General features: G+C 40.7%; 1 protein-coding gene across 2 annotated transcripts in view; it reads right to left on the bottom strand.

Moving 5' to 3' along the window:
• Positions 1-362: 362 nt before the first annotated feature.
• Positions 363-20,121, bottom strand: part of Tmem87b (transmembrane protein 87B) — a 47,987-nt gene continuing 28,228 nt past the window's right edge. Inside the window, exons 12-19 of one of the 2 annotated variants that reach the window (XM_063230003.1) lie at positions 19,028-19,137; positions 18,888-18,946; positions 17,705-17,808; positions 12,680-12,753; positions 9,291-9,364; positions 6,821-6,873; positions 4,085-4,115; positions 363-3,328 (exon numbers count right to left, since the gene is read on the bottom strand). In XM_063230003.1, coding sequence (XP_063086073.1) covers positions 3,269-3,328; positions 4,085-4,115; positions 6,821-6,873; positions 9,291-9,364; positions 12,680-12,753; positions 17,705-17,808; positions 18,888-18,946; positions 19,028-19,137 — 565 coding nt within the window. In that variant the 3' untranslated portion in view covers positions 363-3,268. The remainder of the gene's footprint in view (positions 3,329-4,084; positions 4,116-6,820; positions 6,874-9,290; positions 9,365-12,679; positions 12,754-17,704; positions 17,809-18,887; positions 18,947-19,027; positions 19,138-20,121) is intronic. The other variant, XM_063230002.1, reaches the window with a different exon arrangement.

Raw genomic sequence — 20,121 nt, 5'->3', positions numbered from 1 at the left:
TTGGTTTTATCCTCTTTAAATAAAAAAATGTCACCAACAATGACATTACTCACAGTAGTTACAAATGTATTGTTGAATTTCCTTGCACAAAGACTGACTCAATTATATTACCAACTGTCAGGAACATGCTCATTCTGTCAGACTTTGATAGCCAAGGGATTCTACAAACACATATACTGGTACAGACTTAGACTAACGGTATTTTAAATCTTCTGCTCTTAATACTTATGTTAGATGCTTCTGTCCCACTGACCACACCCTCCCTCTAAAGAATGTCACCTCTTACAGTCTCCCACAGGAGTATGTATTTCCTGCGGGCTTTCATGACCTAGCAGTAGTCATCAAGAATCAATAATCCAAAATCTCACAAAGCATTTTATTAAAAGTAAAACAAATATTAAGGCACAAAAATACATCACTTTTTCAAAAAAATCATTCAAAGAAACTTATTCTAAATTATAATTTAGCCTTCTTAAATAAAAAATACAACTTTTTAAGTCACTATATTTTCTCTTCAAATAAGTGTTTTCCTGATTCTAAAGTGTAATGTAGTACTGAGTTCCTATGTTATAATATATACTTTTAAATTCTACTTCTGTTACCTATATATACATTTGGTATGTTCACAACTTTAACCATTTGTTAGACTTATTTCTCCTAAGGATAAGGCCTGGTGTTTGTATTGCTTCCTGCATGCTGTTGATCATACAAAGACAAGAGGACCAGAACTAGATACATAAATCTAGCAAACAGCTCTCCACCTTAATAGTGTAGAGCTTGTGAAACAGACCCAAGGCTCTTTCGAAGAATATAAAGATCAACATCATATATACATTTTAATACTTTCAGTACTGACATTATAGGAGTGCAAACATATGTACTGTAATACAGATAGCAAAACTGGTATTCTATAGTATATGACAAATAAAATTATTTTCTTTACAGGAAAAGTATGAGAATATCTTAACATCTCTGAGATTTAAAACAGTCATCTACTTTTCCTTAATTCTGAAATAAACTGTGCTTCAAAGAAAATATTAATCTAAATGAATTATGAAATTTCCTCTTAAGCAAACTTCACACATTATATAAATCTAACACAGACTGGAGGACAAGAATGCTTAAGCATTCTGCCTAAACACACGTAACACTGGACCTGTACCCTCAAAGCCTGCAGCAGTAGGGAGGCCCACCCTGGTGAGCTGCCATGAGCACCTGGATCACAGGTCTGGAAAGCCCACACCGAGGCGGGCAGCTCACGTTCTGCAGGTGGCCTGCAGCAGTGGTGCTGGAGCAGTGTTCTGTTTACACGTAGGGCTATGAAGGCTGAGAGGAACACTCAGCTCAAGTCCTCAGACCTCAGCAGGTGACACAAAACAAGGCAAGCACAAGCCCTTCTAAGACCATTTCCGAGGAGGTGACTAGGAGACCCTGCTTTCCTTGGAAAGAGAGAAGGGTGGCATTTTGGCTGGCAGCTATCACACAGGTAACCTCATTTATCTTCCCATGGCTGAGAGCAGTTTTTAAACACTGCTGAGGTTCTGACAGGCAGCTTCCCTTAGCATCACCCATGCAATCAACCCTCATCCCCACCCCACTAAATCCATAGCCCCTGCGGCCACAAGCCTGGGGCTCCACACTGAGCAGAGCTGGGGCTGGACATGTTCCAACTACAGGGTTGGAGGATCAGACAAAGAAGCCAGCGGGCGCCTCTGGCCTAAAACAGCGGGGTGAGAGGCAGAAAATGTCCAAACGAGCACCGACACACGGCTGGGCAGGAGCGGACAGGCGGGGACCACTGTCGGGAATGGAACCCAAACTGCTAGGGAGACAACTTTCTCCCGGCAAGCCTGGCCCAGGGCAACGGCGTCCGGAGAACCAGGTCTACCTTTCCCCAGAGCCACTCCCAGCCCTGGCCAGATGTTCACTACGGAAAACACATCTGCAAGTAGTTTTCATGAGTCATTACCACTAGAAATAAAGCTTTACTAACTTCATTAAACATGCAAGTAAATAACCAAAAAAGTAGGCTTCAGGAAGAAAGTAAATAATTAAGTTTTGTAGATTCACAGGGAAAAAATTATATTTTAAGTGTTCAATAGCTTATGATTTTGTTTTGTCAAAAATTCTCTAGAATCGCACTCAACTCCTTCAGAGAAAGCCAAAGAAGGTTCCTCCCATCCTTAGGTTCGAATGCCCACCAGTCCCATGTCTTTGGTCACAAAAGCAGCAAAACATTCACATTTTCGTACTACATTCACCTGCCTTTCAAGTTTACAAAGGTATGAATTTTTAAAAAGATACAAGAGCAAAAAATTTCAAATCACAAATTACAAAATACTGTAACAAAATAAGTTGTAAAAACATGGTTGGAAATTACTAAATTACAAATTAACTGTGATGTACTACTGTGCAGTTAAATATATGTCTTTATTACTTAACGGAAAACACCAAGATGACATAAATGACAGTTCTGGTTTCCACAAGGCTCACCAAGGGTGGAGGTCCCTCCTGGCTGAGGGGGACCTGAGGGGAGCCATGCAGCCCCGGCAGTTGCAGCAGCAACAGTAGCAACACACGTACCCACAGCCCAGAGGTGGGGACCACGGCAGAGCAGGTCTCTGGATGTGACCTGCAAGACTGCTCTGCGTGTACACGTGTGTCCCCTGAGTTGGAGAAGCCCTCACTCCCCAATCCTGTGTGCACAGCAGTATTTACAGACAAGGGCACTGTGCAGACCACCCAGGAAAGGCAAATGAAGCGTAAACAAGCTGAGGTTCCAGAGTTACGTCCCATCAGGACAAAAGCCAAAGGACATGATCTTTGCATCTGGTGTCTACAAATCTCTAAGACAGAGACACTGACACACTGCAGAAGAATCACACTGTCATCTAGCTCAGCTGAGTGGGAAGGATGGCAGGCCTGTTTATGTAAGTGTTTTAAAATCCTGGAATTGTCATGTTTTCTAGAGGAGATAGACAGAACCCGAATGCATGGCCAGCCGCTGCCGATTAGCAAGCACCTTGCGTCTGTCTCCACTTTTCTCAGATTCTTTCCAAATCCAGGCAGCTCAATGGACATTAAACTGACAATTTAAAGTCAGCTTCAAGGGTACTGCAGAACCTCCCCCCGAATTCTTCACTTTAGTACATAGATTTCCAGGGTAACATAGTAAGATCTTACTATGCTATGAGAAAATAAAGCTTTCTCAGGCCTCAGGAAAGACAGTCCTTTACCGTGAACTTGGTTTCATTTATACACGGTCCAATCACATTATCTTTTCTGAAGAGAACATTTTTTCAGCCATTTCAGATCTGGTCATAATTTCCTACAAGGGAAAAAAAAGGAGAGGGGGAGAGGGGAGGAGAGAGAGGGAGAGAGATGTGAAAATGTGGATACTGCTCCAGGAATCTTAAGACTCTCCAGCGCGAGGCAGAGCTGGAGCCAGGGTGGCTCTCTGAGGTGCAGTTATCCAGGAATTCATCTCACTTAATTAATGTATTTCCGAAATCTTAACCAGTTATTTATCAGACGAGTGATTTAAATGCTTCTTTGAAAGCACTCCTAGGGCATGGCTTCTTGGAGTTACAAATCCTTAAGTGTGATGCTGCTATCCTGCTGCAGGCAAATCTCACTTCCCCGCTTCCCTTCCCGCGAGCACAGCTCCAGCCGCTCTCCCCTGAGTCACCCCATTCGGTTAGGACTTCTCCCTGCCCTGGGCTACCCTTCAATGTTCAACTAACCCATATTTTAAAACAATTTTCCAAGTCATATTTAACATACGCAAATGAGACAAAACACCCCAGCAAACATCTCCAAGTATCAGACATTAAACTGCTGCCCTCAAATCTGCTCAACTCTTACCCATATAGGAAAATCTTAGAAAACCACTAAAAATAAATAATCCTTTCACACCAACAAGCATTTACCTTGCTTCTGATGGAAACCAGGACTTTACCCAATAATCCTTTCCATTTTATCAGTATCCTTTCATCTGCTCAATTAATAATCATTCAAAAGATAACTTTCAGAATCTCTTTCCTCATGAAAAAACAGCTCTAAAGAAATAAGCAAAATATTTTACCTCATCTGAATCCACTAACACTGGAAGAGCTCTGAAATAAAAAGAAGAAAAGTGACAATGTTAGCAAAAGCGAGGCCAGGGAACCTTGCTGATTATAGGACTATCCCACGGCCCAGCAGTTCTCATTCCTGGACAGACACAGTGGACAGAAGGAAACGCCCAGGCCACTCCCAGACACAGGGAAGAATTTCCACATGGCAGTGCTCTTAACAGACCTGAACTGAAAACAAGCCAGCTGAATACACCCGGTTATATTCATACAATGGGATACTACACAGCTGAGAAAACCAGCCAGCTACCGGGGAATACAAGTTTAAAAACAACAGAATCTACAGTCATAAGCATCAGGATGGCAGGACCTTGGGAAACTGGGCCCCTGTCTGACAGGAAGACTAGGTTTCTGGGCATTAGCAATGTTCTCCTTTTCCTCTGGGTGCTAATCACACTAATGTATTCATTTTACCTGTTTAACAAGCTATACACTTATTTAGAATATGTGCACTTCCAAAAAAGAACGCCTTTAAAAATGCTCCAGACTTAAATTCCAAAATGGAAACAGACAGCATACAGTCAGCAAGCCTACATCCTTAGTGATGGGGAAGCGATGGTCCAGGTTTGCTACCACTGACCACAAGAGGAATAACAATGACTAAAAACATATGAATGAATAATCAGAAACACAATGGCTCTCCAATTGTATTTACTTTTTAATTCCAAGTTAATTATCCTTTGATAGCTGGGTAACTATGTGCGTGGTGATTTGCCACTTAATTAAAAACTCCACATGCCACATGCTTCTAGGAAAATTTCAGAGGGACAAGTAAACACTTCTTAGAAGGAGGTATTTACAGAGCCAGGCACTTGTTTAGCTCCTGTTTCATGATTCCGCTGCCTGGATGTCGGGGGGATGAGGGGCATGTGACATAATCTTTGCTTGGGAAGGAAAATACTGCTAAGTCGACACACATATGACAATATTCCAGAAAGCTTCATCCAGCTTCAGTGTACCACAGAGCTGTGAGGAGGAGAGCCTGAGGGAAAAGTCTCCACTCACAGCTACGGAGTCATGAAGGATACGCTGGACATGTTCAAGCGAAAGGCAGTCAAGGTTTCTATACCCAGCAGAGCTCACCTTTGAAATGGAGAGCAAAATAAATACATTCTCACATAAACGAAACAATTTGTTGGAAAATTTACGCTACAAGGAATACTGAAGAACTATTTATGGGAGAAAGCTCTTTGCTCAGATGTGCAGAAAGGAAAGGAGAAACACTAACATACAGACACATATAAAAGAACATGTACATGTACTTTCTGTTACAAGACTGAAGTGTAATAGCGCATTGTTAGTCTCAGTTCCTACTCTGCACAGCCTTGATGTGTACAAATTTTAGTTACCACACTTTAAATAAATAATACCAGTCTCTCTACAAGACAGTTCAAGTTCCAGTTACTCAAAAGCACAGTGAGATATTGCTTCATGGCCACTGAACAGATAAAAAGGGTGGACAATCACAAGTGCCAGCAAGAATATATGTAAATTAGAATCTTTACATATTACTAGAAATAAAGCAGCTGCTTTGGAAAAGAGTTCAGCACTTCCTCAAAATGCTGGAACAGAGTTACATCAACTGCACTTCCAGGCACATAGCCACGAGAAATGAAAAGATACGCATGTGCACGTTCATGTGCACACACGCCCTTAGAATCATCACATTCATAGTGATGAAAATAAAAAGGGGAAAATCTTGAAGTGAGCCAATCAACCACCCACATAAGTCAAAGCCCACATAACTTATGAGAGGGTCAGAGAACTAAAGTAGATTTTTTTCTGGAACTCTGAATGTGAGAAGACATTTAAGTAACAATCTCTGAAAGTAAAAAAAAAAACAAAACAAAAAAACAAAAACAAACCAACCAGGAATTATATACCCAGCAAAAATATCTTTCAAAAACAGTGAAGGTAGGGGGCTGGGGATTTAGCTCAGCGGCATAAGCACCTGCCTTGCAAGCAGGCAGTCGTGAGTTCCATCCCTGGTACCAATAAAAATGAAAAAGACAAAAAAAACCAAAAACAAAACAAAACAAAAAAAACAGTGAAGGAAAGACTTTTTCTGACAAGTCTGAAGCTCATCTCCAGTATTTTTGCATTAGAAGAAAAACTCTTCAGGTAAAAGAAGTATCAGATAGAAACTGTCTAATAGCAGCCAGATGGAAGCAGGGAAAGGAAAGAATATATTCCAATTGTCTTTAATGTGGAAACAGCTACCTGGAATTCTTGTCAAACAAGAAAGAGAGAAAGAGAAATCTGAGTAATTCAAAATTCCCAGAGGAGATTCCTACAAACTATTTTTCCTATGTTCACAGGGTTCCTCCAAAAGCTTCCCCATGCAAAAACAAAGCAAAATAAAACAAAAACCTCCCCCGACAATACGTGATATTATGGCTATGTGTGTATGTGTTTTAAAGTTTTACATGTTTGACCTTTTCCATCTTCTAAAATTAAAACAATGATCTTGCTAACTATGAATCAGCAAAGGCTAGTCTGTTATAAGCCGTTTAAAGCAGTCCCACAATGACAAGGACAAAAAGCCTGAGCCACTGGTTGGTGTTTGGTGGCTTCATCACTGGTGGGGGGCTGCAAGAACACAGAGGTGTGAGGTCTGAAAAGCACAGTGCCAGTGTGAGCGCTACCCCTTAACAGCCTGCAGTTAGGCTTTAACAGAGGATACTTACACATCTGTGAATGAAGAGGGAATATTTTCTTCAACCCATTTCAAATCTTCATCCTGTAGAAATAAATATTTACATTTAGCATATGCTTCACATCACTTGAAAGTAGAATTTTTAGTAGGATGCATATGATATTTAAGTAGTGACATTAGAGTGTTTGACATTCTTTTACTTGCTACACACTGTGTCCCATAGAAACTATGCCATGGTCGCATAAATGGGCAAACTACAAATTAACTTCAGACTTCCATACTTTTGGCTTTAGCTGAATGCATAGCTGTTATTATTTTGTCTCACAAACCACAGCAGAAACAGTGTCCAAGCACAGCTGATAATTTCTTGTCCTTAGAAGCCATACTAAACACACAGTATGCTTGTAAGCTTGTAAGTTCAGAAATAACAACACTGATCTGTATTGAGTTTTTGCTTCTCTGAAATTATTATGCCTCCTAACTTGCTCAAGTTCTTACTAAGTTTATGACTTTTCAAGAGAAAAGGATGATGGTACAAATACAGTGGATCTTGAGTTACAATGGGCCTGGTGTACGAACAACTGGGGTTATGACCGAAATTTCAGCCTTAACTTACACCCCAAGTCTGGAGTTATTTCCCGAATGCTGGCAGCTTGTGCTTCCAGATGGTCCCCGATACAGATTTAAGCCTTAAATGGTTCTACAAGAGATGTGATAGCAGCCTTCCCTGCGTGCGGTTAACTGAGAAATCCTGGGCTAGTGTCTCCCTGAGGACCCTGTGATCTGCCTGTGTACACGAGTGAGGCTTTGAGGGCTGAAGAGGAGCCTGAGCTTTCAACTGATATCTTGGGTCCCAGTTGGCCCTCAGGGATGAGTTCGCAGGTCAGGGCTCCACTGTCATCTAGCTTTATCAAAGCCCATTTGTTTTTATCACTTGTTTTTATACTCATATCCCTTAGGAGATAGGAAAAGCACAGCAGGTCAGCTGGGGTACCTACATTCTTCTTTCCTAAAGAAAGTTGTCTACAGTGATTTCACTGAGTAAAGAAAAAGTAAAAAGTATAGTGAGTTTTTCCGTTTGAAGCATAAGTCAAAATTTTTCTCTGTTGCTTATCTGGCTACATGGAATGTTCTAGTCCTAGTAGTAAACACATTTTGCCTACCTACAAAGGAATCCCCATATCTAAGGGAACTTCAGGTTTAATGAGCAATAAACTCCTCAACTTCTGATCAATTAAATACTAAGTGCAGCTAGAGAAATAAAAAATTATTTCCTTGATGTGTTTGCAAATAATAGGCTTCAAAATAAATTGAGCTATATGACTAAGAGAAAAACACCTAGTAAGTAATAATAACAATAATTAGTAATAACTAGTATTGCAGTACTGGGGATTAAATATACAGCCTCATATATGTTTGAAAAATACTTATAGGATGAATATTCCTTATCCAGAATGTTTGCGGCCAAGTGTTTTAGATTTTAAAATATCTACATACACATGATGAGTTAATTTAGAGATAGGACCCAAACCTAAGTACATATTTCACCTATGACGCACGAGCATTGCATACACATTGCCTGAAGGTTATTTTACATGGTATTTGTAAAATAATTTTATACATAGTTTTGTACAAAGTTTCACAGTGTGTACTTTTCTACTTGTGGTGTCATGTTAACATATAAAATTTTTCAAATTTGGGAACATTTTGAATTTTTTGCATTAGGGATGCTCAAACTGTAGTTCTAAGACCAGACAAACAAAACTATAACAATATTTTCAAAAGTTTAATTAAATTACCATGAAGCTATTGAAGATCACATTTTAAAGAATTACTGGGGCTGGGGATTTAGCTCTGCAGCATAAGCGCCTGCCTTGTAAGCAGGCAGTAGTGAGTTCGATCCCCGGAACCGATAAAAAGGAAAAAGACAAAAAAAAAAAAAAAAAAAAAAAAAAAGAATTACTACCAAAAATTGAAGAATTATTAAATCCAATACAGAACAGTGCTTTCTTTATCATTTGTCCTGTAATCTATTGGTCCAGTCAGAACTTACACATATATATAACTTCTCACAGGATATAATTAGTAGTCTCTATGACTGTTGAGAGAGCAGAGTATTAAACTTCATGACATCCCATTCTGCTTTACCTTCATAGCCATTACTTTTATACATAAATGATATGTATGAAATATTTAAAATGCCTCCTTGGCCTGTATTTTACAATTTCATTCATGCTTTCACTGTTTAAGGAAAAAAATCTGTTGACTTTGCTAATTGTACAGGTGACACATGAAGTCTTTGATCCAAAAGATAACACATGTAATTTACAATGGTCACAAAAATCGCTCAGTTTACGGAGAAGTTGGCATACAGATCCTACTGCGACAGGGCTGGGCCAGGTCCAGGGCTCGGCCTCTAACAGAGGGTGCCCACATATGGGACACACACAGCTTACTACACGATAAAGACTGAGACTCCAGTAAATGCATACTATACTCACAAAGTTATCGGAAGTAGAAGGTTTCGCTGTTCCATTGGAAACTGTTTTTGAGGCTCTTAATTTTATTCCTTCAGCTGAAATGAGAAACAGAAATCTTAAAAAGATTTAAAAATAATATTTTCCTTTATAATTCCAAATTTAATAATCCATTGAGGAAAACAACAACTGTTTTTTTCCTAAAGAACAGTTAGTTGTGAAAGCTTTGAGCAGGGTGTTAGCTTCAAAATGGAAATGTAGGAAGGAGGCATGGAAAGAGCTAACTGATTTTTTAAAATGACACATAATTTTACGCAATGTTTTTATAATTAAATCAGGGTTTTCAGGTGTTTAATGCTTTAAACATTTATCGTTCCTGTGTGCTGAGGACGTTAAAGCCCTGTCTCCCAGCTATCTGGAAATATGAGACAAACTTGCTAACTATAGTCACCTGCCATGCTACAAAATGCTAGAACTTCCTCCCCAGGGTCTGACTGGAATGTGTACCTGTTAACCAGCCTTTGCTTATGCTGTCTGACTCCTTCTTCTGGTCTCTGATAGTCACCACCCTATACTCCACATCTATGACATGAACTTTTTTAGTTTCCGCTATGAACGGGACCATGCAATGTTTGTCCTCCTGTGCCTGGCTTATTTCACTTAATGTGATGACACCAAGGTTCAGATTCTGACAAATGTTCATCAGAAGAACTGGGTTTGCAAGTTTGAGACCTAACTCTGCAGAAATTAAACAAACACAGGAATGTACATATTTCCATAGGTTCATTTTAATCTTAAGAATTTAAAAAATCTATAGGATTTGCAATATCAAATTTAAAATTAACATGTTCCTTCCAGTTTGAACTACTGACAGTACATGTATGACTGTACTACTGGTGGCACAAAGGATTCTAATTAGTTTTATCAGTCTTTTCACTATAAAATTAGTGAGAAGCCACTTGAAGGGACAGTGGCTCAAGCTGCCCAGCAGCAAGACATACAAATCATGGTCCCGTTTTGAATGTGTTAAGACACATCCTTAGATATTTTTTACTTCTCTGATGTACAAACTGTATGGACTTAGGGAAGAAAAAGCTGCTCTTTCTGTGTAACCAAGCCTCTTCTTTATGTTGGTGGTGCCAGTGGGGCATCAAGAGCTTGGGCCTAGAACTAACTCACCCCATGCAGACGTCTGGCCCTTCTCATACAATCTTGGGAAAGCAATTAACTTTCTGTGGCTCCACACTGCTAACTACAAAATGAGAATAACAGTAACATCTGCCTCACAGACTACAAAGGTAGCACATAAAGCGCCTGTTACACAATCCATGCCCAGCAAGCATTTACTTCTGTTATTCCAATAATCTGCAAACATTGCTTCTCCATAAACTAGGACAACTGGTATTATTATAAAGGCATCCATAGTGTAAGCTGATATAATGAAACAAGCTGTGATTACTTAATCTAAAAATGTTTCCCCGGGGCACTAAAAATCCCAGTATTTCTTAAGGGGGAACAATATACTAATTTTTGTAAATTGAAGTACTTTTATATAAAGTATTAAATGTTAAGGCACTCACTGAAGAGACCTGACAAGTGTATGTACTCGTATAATTGCCATTCCAGTCAAGGGACTCCACATTTTTAGGGCTGGCCTGTAGGCTCTGTGGTAGAGTGCTTACTTAGTATGCATGGCACAAGGGCCCGGGTTCAATCCCCAACACAGCACAGTGAAACGAAACAAGGTATTCCCCACACCCACAGAACATTCTTCATGTTCCTTTCCAGTCAACCCTCACCCACCAGAAGCAAGCACTGCTGTGATTTAATCACGGAGCATGTTTTGTCTGTTCTAGAACTGCATTCATAGAACCATATTCTAGCTATAGACTCTACAGTCTTTTAAGTTTGGCTGTTTTCCTGCAACATAAAGATTTTTGAGATTAATTCATGTTACAGTAAATTTAATATAAGAACTTCAAAAATACAGTCTTGAGAAATAATATAAGGTTTTCAAAACAGTATTTAGGACTAAATCTCTGTTATGCTCTTCAGGTTAATGGTTATTTTTTTCCTGGCATCTTGTGAATCTTAGTGTTTATCCAGTTCAAGCATTTAGCTAAGATTTGAGCAGCTGTATAATCTCTGGGGTTTCTCCCTCTGCTCTAGGTTTCACTCCTCAATTTCCAGAACACCCAAGCCACAGTCGCCACCTTCTCACTCCTGATGTCGCAGGTCTGCACCTGCCTCCTGGAGCTCCGTGCTAGCACGTCAGGGACAGTGTCCTCAGGATGGAGGCCTGGATGGTGGGGCTGACAAGGGCTGTGCCCTGCTGTAATCCTTGGGCAAATGCCCTCTAGTTTCCACCTACTTTTTGTGGCTCTCCACTGCCGTCCGTTATTATTTTTTTTTTTCAATATTCTGTCTAGAGAGCACCCGAGCCTCCACCTAGCAGGCCTGTCTCACACAATTCACCACATCATTTCTTTAAGCCAGAACCTTCACACACTGAATTTTAATATGTTAACTCTGAACACGTTTTCCAGTTTCCTCACTTCACATGAGTCAGAAAAGCCTGAAGGGTTAGAAGAAGGGGTCATTACCTGACAGGAATAAGCAAGCGGGGAGACATGCTGATTATGCTCTGATACTCTTTTTGCTCACTGGGCAGACTACAACTTTTTCTCGGTATTTTAAACAAGAGGAGAAGCAAAACAAATTATGAAAAATAATGTCAGTACTAAGAGAAACTCAAGTAAGAGGACAAAATTACCCTTCATATCTGAGTTATATACTGATACTGCCTTCAGTTCGATCCCTGGTACCGGTAAAAAAAAAAAAACAAAACATGATGTAGAAATAGGAAAAGTGAAAATAGCACTAAAAGTTGATTAGAAATGCTTTAGGCATGAACAGGAAATTATAGGCATGTGTACTTTTAACACAGCAAGGAGACAATTCACAGAAATTCAGCAGTTACTAAGATGAACATAATTTGCACAATATATCCCAAACCATCCTCAGGAAAAACCACATACCTACTTTAACCCTTCAGAGTAAATGTGCAGCAAAACCACAAACCACATGAACAATCTCAAAAATTTAATCAATGACTTTTCTTTTCTTTTCTTTTCTTTTTTTTATCGGTACCAGGTATTGAACTTACGACTGCCTGCTTGCGAGGCAGGCGCTTATGCCGGCTGAGCTAAATCCCTAGCCCCAATGACTTTTCTTTTTGTTAGTATCTACAGCAATAAAGTAAATGTGCATAATAAAGTAGACACATAAACTCTGTAAAGTTCTGAGAATATTTCATAGAAAAAAACTTAAATGATGTGCATCCCCTGGGGTCACAGGTATTTCTTTGTTACAATATGTACAATGATCATTTAGCAAGAAAACATCTCACTCACTTAAATTTTCAGATGTGACCATGAATTCTTCCACTTCATCATCAGAATCGTCTATTAAGGGCATGAAGGCGTACCTGCACGAACAACAAGGAGCACTTGAACTGGTGTATTTCCACTCATTCAGCCTTCATTTTATATTCAAAACAGTCACTGTACATATTTCAAAGCAAACATTCTTATAAATTAAAAACCTAATTATTTTACTCTCAAATTAGCCAGAACTACTGTGAAAACTATCAAACTGGCACACTCAAATACTGCTAGTAAAAACAAAACAGGGCAAAGTCTTTCTGGAAAGCGATTTTCCAAGTATAACCTTCAGAGACGGGAAATTTCGGCTGTACTTTCTTCAGGTCAGGTTCTGCTCCCTGTCAGAACTCTTTCCAGATTATTCTCCAGTGGAGAACAGAGAATGTGCTAACCTGCTTGGTGAAAAATAAAGCCCCTGGATTAAATGGGCATGTCCTCCTCTAAAAATCGATCAAAGTGAAGGTGCAGCTGCCTCACGTGTTCCCAGTAACACACTGATGATAACAGCAAAACCCAGAAATACAACATCTAACAACCGGGGACAGCTTACATTACCTACCACACACACCAAATGTCATCGGGCTTTTGACAATAACACGGTGGAGCGCATGGTGCTGTGGGAAGATACATGTTAGACAGGAAGCAAGAGGAGTGTATGTTGGCACACAGGTATGTATGTATGTATATGTTATTATTGGTACATTCTTCCTAAAAGCAGCTTAGTTATTTCCTTGAGGAAGAGAGTGAGACAAGGGAAAGCAGGGATCCCTTTTAATAGTCTCAAGTACAGTACAAGTCTGAAATGCAACTTTCACTGCTGGATATAATGGTGCACACCTGTAATTTCAGTACTTGGGAAGCTGAGGCAGGAGGATTACCAGGAGTTCAAGGCCAGTCTGAGCTACGCAACAAGATTCTGTCTCAAAAAATCTAGTTAACTAACTAACTAAATAAATAAATGAAATACAACTTTTTCAGCTTGACATTTAAACTCTTTACTGCTTTGGCCTCACCTTCCTCTCTAGCTTTATCTCCCTCTGATATTAGTATAGATTGAGCATTCTCACCCAAAAATTTAAGCTGCCTGAGTATCATGTCAGTGTCTAAAAAGTCTCAAATTCTGGCATTTTAGATTTCAGATTTTCAAACTAGGGCTAATCAACCAGTAAAGTCTATGCAAATATCCCCAAATCTGAAGCACTTCTGTTCCAAACTTTTTTTTTCGAGTCAGGTTCTTGCCATAAAGTCCGGGCTGGGCTGACCTTGAACCCTAATCCAGGTGGGCACCAATCTCACAGTAGTCCTCCTACCTCAGCCTCCCAAGGGCTGGGGTAACAGGTGTGTGTCACCACACAGCTGTCTCACATATTTTGGATAAGGGATGCTCAATCCATGTTGCAGCCCAACCTTGTTCCTCACAGGCCTCTGGAATATACCATGATATACGCTCCTGTTAACTCAGAGAATATACACGCTCTCCCAGTTCAACTGGTCACGGCCTACTCTTTTATTAAAGATGTAACAGAAGTGTTGCCTCCGCAAGGAGTACTTCACGTCCCTCCCCCACCCACTCCGGACTGATTTATCCATCTATGTCACCGTCCTGGGTTTGCTATGTTGTCTCCCAACCTGATTATACACAGCTTAAAGCAGAGACTGCTTCACCAGTTTCTACAAACATGTTTTTGCCTGGAGTGGTGTCACACGTCTGTAATCCTAACACTTGTGAGGCTGAGGCAGGAAGGATCACTGTGAGTTTGAGGCCAGGCTGGGCTACACAATAAGTTAAAGGCCAGTGAGAGAAAGACCCTATCAAAAAATAAGACCGAAGAGCAAGCTTCCAAGAAGATGGCAGAGCAGTAAGCAGCAGAGAAAGAGCGTCTCTGAGATCTGGTGTCTGGACATTGGAATACAGCACTGAGGAGGATAAGGAGGGATGTGGGTCCCAGAAGGATCTGAAAACTGAAGCCCATGGGGATAGTGAGGAGTGAGAGTTCAATGAAGGAGGTGGCTGACGGCACTCTCTCCCTGAGTCCAGACTCAGTTCATGGGAGGTGCAGCTCCAACCTGCAGGCGCACGGTGACTTACTATCAACCCCAGCAGCCTCCACAGAGAAACGCACTAGAGGAACAGAACTGCAGGGGCTGGTGAGTTATTCGGGTTCAGGAGGCCTGCAGGAGAGGGCCCAGAACTCAGAACATCGGCTTCATCTAGCAGCACCCAGTGTCAGGTAAGGGAGTGGAGTTCAAGTTGGCAGGAAGTCAGGGACGAGTTCAGGCTGGCAGGAGCCAGATTCCAGCACAAGGGCTGCCACAGGCTGAACAGGACTGGTCCCTGCCTCACAGTCACACACCAGACTGCATGTCAGTGAACTAAGGGTGCAGGCACGCGGGGACTCGCTGCTGGCCGCTGAAAAGCTACAGCTGGCTTGCCGAGGTTAACCAACTTGGGTCTAGACTCTGTTTGCCCATACTGTCTACCAGTGACTGCAGACACACCCTGAAGTGGACATTTTTTTCTTTATTTTCCTTCTTTCTTGTTTTCATATGTGTATGAATATGGTTTCTAGTTTGTCGTTCTTCTGTTTTTATTTCTTTCTTCTTTCCCTCCTGTCTTTGTCACCAGTTTCCCAATGTTTGCCTGATCTTCCTTTTTCCTCTAGCCTTGCTGCTAATCTTCTTCTCTTCTTTTATTTCTCTATTTTCCCCCCAACCTATTTTAAGTGTTCTCCCCTGAAGGTAAAATCACAACACAACGGGCTTACTCAAGGCATACAATTTTCTAGTTCGTTTTAGATTTTGTTAAAGAGCCACAAATCTAGTTCATACAGTGAAGGGGGCAAATTAAGAGTAACCTCATTTTCTAGGCAGTTCGATGCTACTTTATTGTGGACTGTACCGTTTAGCCCAAGTGACGTTAACCATCCTAACCAGTGTTCTTCCTGCTTCACCAAGACTGTGATTGCCTACATTCATAAACAACACTACCTCAGCTGGAGCTGGAGCTCGGTGACACAGTGATCATCTAGGATGTGCACATTCATGGGTTCAGTCCCCAGCACTGAAAAAAACCCACAGGCCAGTGCCCAAGAACCAGGGGCAGTGCCAAGCTGGCAGCAACTTCTCATCCCCAATGAATTGAAGAGGTAGGATCTTACCCAAAGGCCGGCTCCCCCGGCAGATACCGCTGAGAAGCAGCCATTTCCCAAGAGTTCTAAATACTAGCAATCATTAGCTATTTGCCACAAGCAATTTACAAGCATCAACCCAGGAATTAAAGAGAGAAGAAAAGAACAAAAGAAAAGGAAAGAAAATGGGAAGATACTGAAATAAGATGCAATCCCTTGCATCCAGTTCAGCAAAGACAAACCCAGTGGGCAATGAGGTGGCTCAGTCCGAAAGCCCCCCCCCCCCCCACCTGGCCTCTCTGAAGTGGTAACAGCAGAGAAACAAAGCAAATGAATGAGGTCTAGAAAATATAAAGTCAGAAATGATTTCTCAGGTAACTACAGAGATGGTGACGATAGTGAAAGACATGCTTCGTGACGCTAGAGTAGATACAGATAAAAAATAGAGATCAGGAAAATGAAGAAAACCATGAATGCCTGACACAGGACAGAAGTGGAATCCATGAAACAGATTCAAATAGATAGCCAGGCGATTACAAATTGAAAGTATACACAGCAGTATGAGACAACCATCTCAGATACAGAAAACAGGATTGCTGTTAGCAATCATTAAAAGAAAGAAGTCTTAAAAACAGCAAGGGTTCATGAGACATCAACCCAACAGCTGCTAGATGATGCCAAGGATAACAAGATTGAACAGAGACCATGAAAAATCAGGAGACAGCACAAATAACATTAAAAAAACCTGTTCACAGACATCATGGCAGAAAACTTCCCAAAAAGGGAAAAAGAATTTCACATACAGATAAGTAAGGTATACAGAACTCCAATTAGCCATGATAAACCATCAAGCAAAAAAAAAAACTGTACTAACTCAAAAAACTCAGACCTCCACCAAATTTAAAGACTCAGTTCAAAAATGGGCATCTGAAATAAATACTTTTCAAATGAAGAAGTAGAAATGGCAAATAAATACATGAAAAAATGTTCAATATCACTGATGATTCAAGAGATACAAGTTAAAACAATGCTGAGATTTCATGTCATTCCAGAAAGAATTGCTGGAGATACATCAACCAATAACAAATGCTGGTGGGGCGGTAGAGAAAAAGGAACCTACTCCACTGTTGGTAGGAGTGAAGACTGGTATGGCCACTGTGGAAATAAGTGTGGAGACTCCTCAAAAAAATAGGACTAGAGGTCTCATCTGACCCAGCTATTCCCCTTCTTGGTATCTTCCCGAAACATTTAAAGGCATCATACCACCCATGTTTATAGTGGCAGTTTGTAATAGCTAAATATTGGAAACAGTCCAAATGCCCATCAATGGATGAATGGATAAAGAAGATGTAGTTGTTTTATATAACAGTGTACTACTCAGCCATAAAAAATGAAGATCTTGAGATATTTTTAGGCAAATGGATGTACCTTGAGAACATATTTTTAAGTGAAATAAATCAGACACACATAGGTAAATACCGCATAGTTTCTCTGGTGTGAGGAACTAAAAGTATAAATAAGGACCATAATGTATAACAGATATTGGGAAACAGGAAGAAAACATTCAAATGGGACAGGGAACTAGGGAGGGCTTAAGGGAAAAGGAAAGAAGGGAAAAAAAACAAAAAATGGAAACAAAGTTTCTGTAAAGAGTGAGGGGAAGAAGGGTTGAAGGAAGGGTAGGGGAACATGGAGAAAAAAGAGTAAGATGTATCATGTATAGGTACAAATTTCCTGTGATGAATGTGATCATGATATGTACTTAAAATGTACCAATAAACTTAATGCTTTTTAAAAATTGTGATTTTGACACTATAGGTGGTCATCCACAAACCCTGACAACTTAAAATTTCCCTGTGTTCGGTACCTCTGATTATTTGCAGATGGTCTCCACAGAAACATTATTACCATAAGGATAAGAGAGAAAAGGAAGCTCCAAAATGCATCATCAACCCAGAGTTCCATCCAGTCCTAAAATAAGGACAAAAGAAAGGTGAAAATTAATGTTCTGACAAACACACAGCTTTCCCACTCAAACACACAAGATGAGAGTGAATGACATCCCTCCCTCCCATTCAAGTATCTATACTGTTTATGCAATGTTTCTAAAAGGCTCTCTAATGTTACAAGCATCTCCCTTTCCATAAAAGTTCTGGGTTAACAAAATGATTTGTAAACAAAATTCTAAAACATACTTTGAACTTTAAGTAGAAAATAACTAAGGTGAGGTGAATAGCAAAAGACATTCCAGGAGGCTCCACCCCTTCTCTTGCTGAGTTGTCCCCGAGGCAGCAGCTGAGGACTGCCGGGTCGCTCTGTGGTTGCTTACATAGCACCAGAGAAGAGTTCCAAATCTCAGGAATGCCCTAAGAGGGTCTTTTCTACTGTAAGTCTGAGAAACCTATTTTCTTCCAACTAGGGAACCCAGAGTGAAGCCCCCTCTGAGTATGCCATCGTAGAAAATGCCTGATTTAAGATTTTTAGTTCCATTTAGATTCAAAACAAAATAACTCAGAGTCAGAGTCAGAGTATGCCAAAGTTGTAGTGTGTGCGCAGCACATACAAGGCATTGGGTCCAAGCCCCGGCACAAAGGGGAAGACACAAACACGCACAAGACGCGAAGCCATTCCGCTTCACAGTGCGCAGGGGAAACGCTTTTCTCCTACTTCATTCACCCACTTCTCTTTGAGCTGCATCCAGGGTCCCCTCCTGTTCTGTTACACTATACAGCAAGAGAATTCTTTCTCAAAGTAGACAAAGTTGAGAAAAAGGCAGGAGAGCAAAAGGAGATTGAAGAGATAATCTTCAGAATCATTTAAGAGAAAAGCTTTGGTAATGCCAGATAAAATAGTTTTCAATAAAAGGAAAATCACCAAAATTACATATGTTCACAAATAGAAATTCTTCAAAGTTTCAAAAAATAAGATTATACTTTGAAGATAACAATACATAATGTATTAACTACTGTTACTCTCCTATTACCCTGTTCTGAAATTTTGTTTTCTCTTTAAATAAAAGCAGTGTAATTAGAAATGAAGGTTTTACTTACGGACTGGCATTTTGCCATCCTAAATGTCTTCGTTGTCCATACCATGAACACTACCGATGCTGAAAGACAGAAGAGCCGCCTTAGGAGAAGCACACAACGCTGAAATAATCTTTTATAGTAGGAAGAAGTAGACAGCTTACCTAGCACTGCAAAGATGAGGGTGTTTGTAAAGTGCCTGTATAAGGAAAATTTTACTGTGTTTTTTCTTAGTCTTAGAGTCTTCATAGTTTGTGCCAAACTTATAAAAATGTAAAGAGAGTTAAGGAAAAACAATTTAAATGGTAATGAATAATTTTTTAAAAAACATAACAATCTTCTACAATACTTGCAAGGTTAGTACTGCTAAATACAGATTCTAAAGTTCGAAGGTGGTAACACAGAAAACATTCTCTTAGCTAGTAACATACAATCGCAGTCCCGTACGCAGACCTCGTTTCATTGTTCACCACTGTCTGAAACAAATGAACACTCTTCAAGGACAAAACTGGAAGCCAGACCTGTGCGTGTGCTTCAGGGCCAAGCTTGGGACACAGGCCCGAGCAGCACACACACTCAGAGCCAACTCCCGCCGGGTCAGAGGCCCCGTGCACACCGCGTCAGGCTCGTGTGACCTATGCGTTTCAGCTTCTTTCTTTCCTGTCTTCCCTTCTAGTTATTCTCTGACCATAACTAAGAAGTCAGGTCATCCATTAGTTCTACTTTATAAATGAAAAAGCTGCAATATGCCAAAAGGTTGAGTTTGGTAGAGACAGACTTTACCAGCAATTACTGCACTAGGGGGATGAACATGGGGATTCCAAGGCCTCCGACAGCCTCAGTGGCTGGCAAGGAGCAGGTATGGGAGAGGGCAGCACTGCTGTGACTCCCTACTCAATCTCTCTTGGAGGTCTGCGGGGTCCCAGGAGGGGCCTGTAAGAAGGGCTCGGTCCTCGACCATGCTGATGGGGGTCAAAGTTCAGGGTGTGAGGAAGGAGAAGGCTTGACATTTGCTCATCAGCATTTTATTCAGATTGGCCAATGGATACTCAAGGTTCAGCCAATCCCACAGGAGGCGGAGGAGAATGGGCATGTGGTGGGTCGGCGTCTGGCCCTGTCACAGGCCCTGGGCCATCTCAGAGGCTGATCTAGGTCCTACAGGGAAGGTGTTTCTTTTGCAGCTGCCTTTTCCCAGAACAGAAATGCTGAGGGCTTTCTTTACCCTCGCTGCTCTAGGAGCACAGGATTACTGATTCTC

Source organism: Cavia porcellus, unplaced genomic scaffold (assembly GCF_034190915.1).
Source record: "Cavia porcellus strain 051 isolate PalLab524CR breed Dunkin Hartley unplaced genomic scaffold, mCavPor4.1 scaffold_18, whole genome shotgun sequence".
NCBI classification, from domain to species: Eukaryota; Metazoa; Chordata; class Mammalia; order Rodentia; family Caviidae; genus Cavia; species Cavia porcellus.
This window is presented reverse-complemented; position numbering and strand designations above follow the sequence as displayed.